The sequence below is a fragment of the Chenopodium album genome, chromosome 13 (genome assembly GCF_948465745.1).
Source record: "Chenopodium album chromosome 13, dcCheAlbu1.1, whole genome shotgun sequence".
Classification (NCBI taxonomy): Eukaryota; Viridiplantae; Streptophyta; class Magnoliopsida; order Caryophyllales; family Amaranthaceae; genus Chenopodium; species Chenopodium album.
In genome coordinates, this window is record NC_137846.1 from 51986507 (window position 1) to 51993471 (window position 6965).

General features: G+C 33.9%; 1 protein-coding gene across 1 annotated transcript; it reads left to right on the forward strand.

Moving 5' to 3' along the window:
• The first annotated feature begins 155 nt into the window (after positions 1 to 155).
• LOC145576875 (tobamovirus multiplication protein 1-like) lies at positions 156 to 5108 on the forward strand. The gene is made up of 11 exons (XM_081634574.1): positions 156 to 443; positions 796 to 886; positions 987 to 1039; positions 1683 to 1775; positions 2155 to 2226; positions 3180 to 3252; positions 3351 to 3396; positions 3493 to 3556; positions 3896 to 3949; positions 4224 to 4301; positions 4648 to 5108. Exons 1-11 carry the CDS (start codon positions 285 to 287, stop codon positions 4738 to 4740), a joined length of 876 nt encoding a protein of 291 aa, XP_081490700.1. The 5' UTR covers positions 156 to 284; the 3' UTR covers positions 4741 to 5108.
• Positions 5109 to 6965: the final 1857 nt, after the last annotated feature.

A 6965-nucleotide genomic window follows, 5' to 3' on the forward strand; every position in this document is an offset into this window, starting at 1 on the left:
GTAAAAAAGACGGAGGAAGTAATTATAATCGGCTTAAAATTTTAAACCAAGTAAAACTCTTCATAGTTCAAACTCCATACTTAATTCCCCTAAATAACCGTGAGGAGTACGTATTTTGATCTCCCCCTAATAATTCAAATTTCTCTATCTTTCTATCTCGGCAACGTGGGAACTACCCATTGGCATTGGTAGGACCTTTTCTTTCTCTCTTTGTCTGTCTTCCAGAATCATCATCATCTTCTACTACTCTTTCTTGTTGTTGTTTGCTGTTTGTTGGTGTAAAAATGGCGACTTTGGCGCTGAACTTTTTAGCGTCACCTGGATTCACACGCCCCTTGTTCGTGTCGAGTTGGTGGGACGAGATCAACGAGTCAACTCAGTGGCAAGATGCCATCTTTTTCACCCTTTGTGCTATCTATGCCATCGTTTCTGCTGTTGCTCTTGTAATCTTTCTTTCCTCTTGTTCAATTTTCTGCCAATTTTACTTATTTTAGTTGTTCAAGTTTACTTCTTTTACTTTTAATTACTGGGTCTTGCATAAATTTGACTTTTATTAGCTAAAGCTCAATCCTTTGACTTTCATTGAGTTTTGGGTTTTTGTTGATTAACTTGCTCAGATGATTGTAATTATGAAATTGAGCTCAAATTAGGTGTAGTCATAGTTTAATTTGACTTTAATTAGCTAATTCCAATGCTTTGACTTTGATCAAATTCGGTTTGGTTGGAATTTTGTTGATTAAATTGATACTAATATTGGAAATTTATTTGGGTTTGGTTGAATTTGATGATGAGCAGATTCAACTTATAAGGATTGAAATGAGAGTGCCTGAATATGGTTGGACAACGCAGAAGGTTTTCCATTTGATGAATTTTATTGTCAATGGAGGTGATTGAAAATTGACTCTTTAGCTTGCATATATTATTTCTTGCCTTTTATAGTTTTATGTAAATACTTGGTGTTAAGATTGGCACCTTGTTTGTTGCAGTGCGTGCTGTGATTTTCGGGTTTCACATGTTTGTATTTACTTTGAAGCCCAAGGTGAGCAAACCTTTTTGTTACTCTTACTTCATGAAGTTATATTTGAGTCTTTATGATTACATCCTATTTATCAAGAGTCAAAAGCAACATGATACAACAATGTTGCCAAGTGAAATTCTCAGAGATTAATTTTGTAATGTGTACATCAGAATTCTTAATGGATTTTCTATCCAAGAGAAGTTTCGTACTTCGAGTATTATACTATTATGTAGCTGTATGTGTGTTATATTGATGATTTAGTAACCTTTGAAGCTCACACCAGTGACAGTTTTGACCATGATGTTGTTTTGCCTTTGTTAAAAAGAGTATAACAAAAATACAAACATTGTCATCGTTTAGTGCACATCACAAGGATAATATTACATACACTAAATAGCCCTAAAGACAGAGTGTTCGTGTTTTTGGAAGTTTAAGCTGTTACTTTCTGTTATTTAGACCCGGAGAATTGATAGGCTTAAGCATATTCCCAAGAAAAAGCAGTGCTTCGATTTATCACAAACGACATTGTGTGTGGAAAGTCATTATGTTTGGTCATTATATTCATTCTTTTACATTGTGATGACGTGATGTTGATTTATTACTTTTTAAGATATAAATGTGTGATGTTGCTCATGGTAATAGTCTTATGTTATGCTTTACACAGGTCTTAACATCAATGTTATTGGACTTCCCTGGGCTGCTATTCTTTACGACATACACACTTTTGGTTCTTTTCTGGGCTGAGATATATTATCAGGCAAGTGTGGAGGTGTTCTTGATCTATTTTTCTGTACCATTCTGATGCATTTTCTTGTTAAAAAAACCTTTTTGCGCAATGAGATATATATGGTGTATATTTGGCTTGCTTTGTTATCTGCTTGTGTAGGATATCAGCACTACTGAAATGATTATTGTGAGCACGAAACAACTGAGTTGCATCACTGAACCGTACTTTCTCAATGCAACTTTTGTTGTTTCACATGATTTCAGTGTCCACTTTGACTGATGTTTTTGTGTAATCTGTTATCTTGCTCATGCAACTCTTTGAGGGGTAGTTGTTCTTATAATTTAATGTATTCTTCAATCATGATGCTTATGCATGTTTTCCTGATTTTGAAATTTTGTTTCTTTAACAGGCTAAAAGTCTTTCAACAAACAAGCTCAGGGCCTGGTATATTGCAGTTAATTGTATAGTCTATGTTATACAGGTCAGTCTTCTTTATCATCTTGGGAGATCTTGTGAGAGCGGGTTAAAGCACCTTGGGAGAGGGGGGTAACTTGGTACTTTGAATATAATCAGTCCAAACTTTATTAATAATGTCTTCATTTCATATTATCTGTTTAACTAACCAGCTTATTTCTTATTCCACTCCATCTATTACTTTATGTCCAATGCAATACCTTCTGTCATGTCAAGGTTCAAACGTCAAAGTATCAATAGATAGCCAATAAAATAATCACCAAATGTTAATGTGTGTGTACCCTTGAAAAACAAGTATTATGAAATGGTAGGAGTATTCAGTATTGAAAGCATGTATACTTCTGTAGCTATGTATGAATACGTAAAACCAGCCAGTTAATGTGTCTAGAAGTTAAGTTTTACATTACAAGAGTGTGAACTAAATTAGAATTTCTTTCAGTTTCTAAAGCCTTCATATCTGATCACAATGAAAAATAAATTTGATTGTATTATACCTATACCTTTCTCCTACTGTTGTAGATTATTTAACTGTATAGTGCATGTTTTCTTTAAGCCGAACAAAAAAGGGATATGGGAAAGTAACAAGATTTATGAACTACGAAGGATGCACTTATACTCCTGTTGTTACCTCAGATAGAAGAGGTCAATGTTATCTACTTTGTGTCCTAGTAATTCCTTTTCCTTGCCCTCAAGGGCCTCAACAGAAGCCTCATGAAAGGTACAAGGACAAGGATTATAGGAAACTTTTGATGATCCTAACCCTGTATGGACTTCATATATGTTTTCGCTTGTTTGGTCATGGACACTGCTTACTCATTTGAATAATAAGCATAGTTCTCCTTTATTACATTTTTGTGTAAGTTGGAACTATTTAATAAGATCAAACATTTGCATTGTTTTACATATACCTATTACAGTCTTATTAATTCTGCAATGCACTGAGCGAATCTGGCATGACAGGCTTTAATCTGGATATACATATGGATACATGATAGCAGTTTTTCTGAAACCATTGGACAAATATTTATCGCAGGTTTGTCGTGCAGCTTAATGTTTTACAACACTTTGCTTTTTGTTTATCTTATTCGTGGTGGATTGTTAATTTATCATAACGCTATTTTTTCTTTGCAGTGGTGTCCTTTATTGCTGCACTTGGTTTCCTGCTGTACGGGGGAAGGTAGACATTAATCTGCATTAATCTTCATTAATAATTGTGTGCATAAGCATCAAGTAAAATCTAGAGAAGTATAATTCTTGTTGCTTGGTTTCATAGGTTATTTAACATGTTGCGGCGCTTCCCAATTGAATCAAAGGGGCGAAGAAAGAAACTTCATGAGGTTTTTTCCCTATCTCAATGACAACATTTTTCACAAGACAATAGATCATTACCTTCTTTGTATAAGGACATCTTTCTGCTGTGTTTTATGTAGTGTTGACTAAAACAATCATTACAAACTTTCAAAAACTAAAGCACAACTTTATTACCAAACTAAATTATAGTTGAAATTCGAGAATTGGTGTTTGAGGGTGTAGAACTGTAGATATGCCACGAGGAAATATTGCTTGTATGGTTCGTATTGTATAGTGTGTCTCGAACGATCAAGATGTATCACTATAAAGTCATGAAAAGATGATCAAGTTAGTGCCAACATTCTGACTAAAACATATTATTGCAGGTTGGATCAGTTACAGCAATATGTTTCACCTGCTTTCTTATTCGCTGTGTTATGGTAAGCCTGGATCTCGGCCATATGGGCACATTTAGCTTTTCTGTTGTTTCTGATTTTTGGTTTAATTATTGATGAGATCATATGATTGATGCCATGTCCCTATCTTCTGTTTTTGCCTTTCACCTGTTTCTTCACCATATACTTGTATGATCTAATATTCTAATGCATTGAACTTGTCACGAGTATTCAGAATTAGGTTCCTTAATTGCTGTATTTACTTGTCACATGCTTTATCTGCTTGATGGTGTTCTCACTGCATAAAATATGGTTACAGGTTGTAATATCTGCCTTTGATTCTGACGCATCACTTGAAGTCTTGGATCATCCAATTTTGGATCTCATATACTACACGGTATATTTTATTTACTTCCTCCGTTTTTATTTTATTGCACCATTAGGACTTTTACACTATTCACTTAATCTTCTTTGACCATCATTTGTGATTTATACATTAGGAAAAATATAGTCATGTGGGATCTAGTTAAATTCGTATCGAACTCTACTTTTCAAATATCAAATTTTTATAATTTTTACAAAAGTATAATTGAAGATATTGATAGCTAAAGTAATGCATTGGCAAGCGTGAAATCCCTTATGGTGCAATAAAAAAAAAACAGAGGAAGTATCTTTTTTTGAACATATCTACATCTATGATCTGAACACAACGTATTTATTTCTTACTTATATTGGAATATTAGGTTGTTGAGATACTACCTTCCGCACTTGTCCTCTATATTCTGCGAAAGCTTCCTCAAACAAGAGCATCTGGTCAATACCACCAAATCCAGTGAGCTTAACTTATTGCCATCTTCTGCAATTCATTGGCCTAGGATTGAGCTGAATTTTGGATCAGAGTATCATCCGAATCCCCAATGTACTGTCTGCGCTGCCAGACAAGTAGTATCTCCTCGTACTCACCCCATCTGTGTGCATGCATCTTGTTTGCAGTTTTTTGTGCCATATTGGTTAGAACTCGTTCAGGTGACTACTGGGGCATGGTGTTACTTCATTTATTTGTACTAAATTACTAATAGATCTTAAAAAGGTCCCAAATTGTATAAAGTTCCATTATTCAATTTTGATACAGAAACTCTAGTCTTGTACTGTGTGTTTCTCTGTCGAAATCATCACCTTATATTTCAGCTACCTCAAATGCCAACTCATACTTCTCTTTATTTTTGCCATTCAATCACATGGTTCTTCAACTATGAAGAACTTGGTTCTGATTTCGGCGCCTTCCATTAAGTTGCATCTTCGGTGTTTCTATACCACCTAAAATAACGAGTGCTAAAGAAATCTTACAAAGATTTTTCTCACATGAAAATAGAATTTAAGGCTTCTAAGACGAGCATTGACATGAAAAATATCTTACAAATTACATAAAATCCATCAATAACATTATAATTTTGGCAATTTGGCTGGATTATCAGGCCATGATTATCATTAATACTCGGATCGTGTACTTGTATTAGATTAACATATGTGTAAAGTCTGTAAACCTATAACTTTATGCTTCTAATTCTTAAAATTATCAAGAGAGTTAGAAAAGTCTCCATCTTTGATCCCACGAGAGTTTAGCTGTAATTTAAGACCTTAGAAAGAATTATGCTTTGCTTGTATGGAGTTGTATCATTGGACTTAACAACTATGGCTATTGGGCAGTCCAGGCACAGTGGTAGTGGGCTAACAATGAATCATAACCAGCCCACTTAATCCACACCCATGCAGTTGTTGAAGGCTGATCTCGAGACCAGGTACATATTCATAATTCCTCGTTTAAAAATGAACATTTATTATAACAAAAATTAATATTTTCTAACTGAACATATTTTACAATAATTTTGTATTTCTCAATAATTAAATGTTCATTTTCATGCAATATAATGTTTTGTATAAAATAAACATTGACTTTGTTAGGAGAACGATCAGCCAAGAAAGCTTCAGTGACACCAAAATAGGGTCTGATATAGGTGCCGGATCCACATGACCCCACCATGTCGACGATGACAACCACAGAGCTCCACCCATCAATGACGGAGTTCTGGAGGTGACTGCTCGTGATATGGCGAAGGATATAGCTCGTAGTGCTGCCGCCAATTTAGGATGAATTTGAAGGTTTGGAGAGAGAAAATGGTGATAGATTTGGAGGAAGCTAAGAAGATGACAAAATTTTGGTGGGGTTTTTTCAGATTTAATTTAATGGATTATATGGGTGTTGTTGGGCTTATTGTTTTGGAAAAGTGGGAATACTTTAAGATATTGAGTGATAGAGCTTATCAGACAGAGTCAGTATAATTATGAAAATATATTGTTAATATTGTGAACATTAATATTATAAGAATGAACGTGGATATGAAAATGAACTTTTAATTTTGTAAGAATAAATATCTATTAGTAAGAAAATGTTCGTTTTTTTTATATTAAATCTTCATTTTCAAAATAAGGGACCTGTAATAATTGGCTAGGCTCCAGGCCAGCTTAAATTTTGGCACACCCATGGGCTAGACTACAAATGGTGAATTGGACTTGAGAATATCGCAAAGTTCACACTTAACTTGATAAAATAAAAAAGTAATACCTCTACTTAACAATAGATACAGCCCATATAGGAATACAATGTTTTGATTTTCTTTTTAAAACAGTACTCTGACCATTATTTTTTGTATACATTAATAAATTAAAGTAAAATTTTATAATTTTATTTTGAAAATAAACGTTGAGATTAATCAAACAATAGTATACATATAAATATTTAATTTTTATACATGTGTAAAAAAGTGTTGTTAAAGTGCACATAGTCAAATTGTTGCATCTTTGTGAAACAGATGTATTATATGATTTTAGGAGACGGTGTTAATTGAAGGGTGGTCTACTCCATAATTTTTGAGTGATGGAGGAGTGTACTTCAAGATGATGTACGGAATTAAATACTTTGGAGATATTTAAAATTGATAAACAATATTGGATAAATTAGGGAAGTTAGTGGGGCAAGTCAAATAGGAGACCTGCCCATCTA

What these genes read in the sequence shown, in the direction of transcription:
- LOC145576875 (XM_081634574.1), top strand. Translation starts at nt 285, where the DNA reads ATGGCGACTTTGGCGCTGAACTTTTTAGCGTCACCTGGATTCACACGC. An exon ending in TGGACAAATATTTATCGCAG is followed by an intron (nt 3,253 to 3,350) that starts GTTTGTCGTGCA and finishes TTTTCTTTGCAG; the next exon opens with TGGTGTCCTTTATTGCTGCA. An exon ending in TTCTTATTCGCTGTGTTATG is followed by an intron (nt 3,950 to 4,223) that starts GTAAGCCTGGAT and finishes ATATGGTTACAG; the next exon opens with GTTGTAATATCTGCCTTTGA.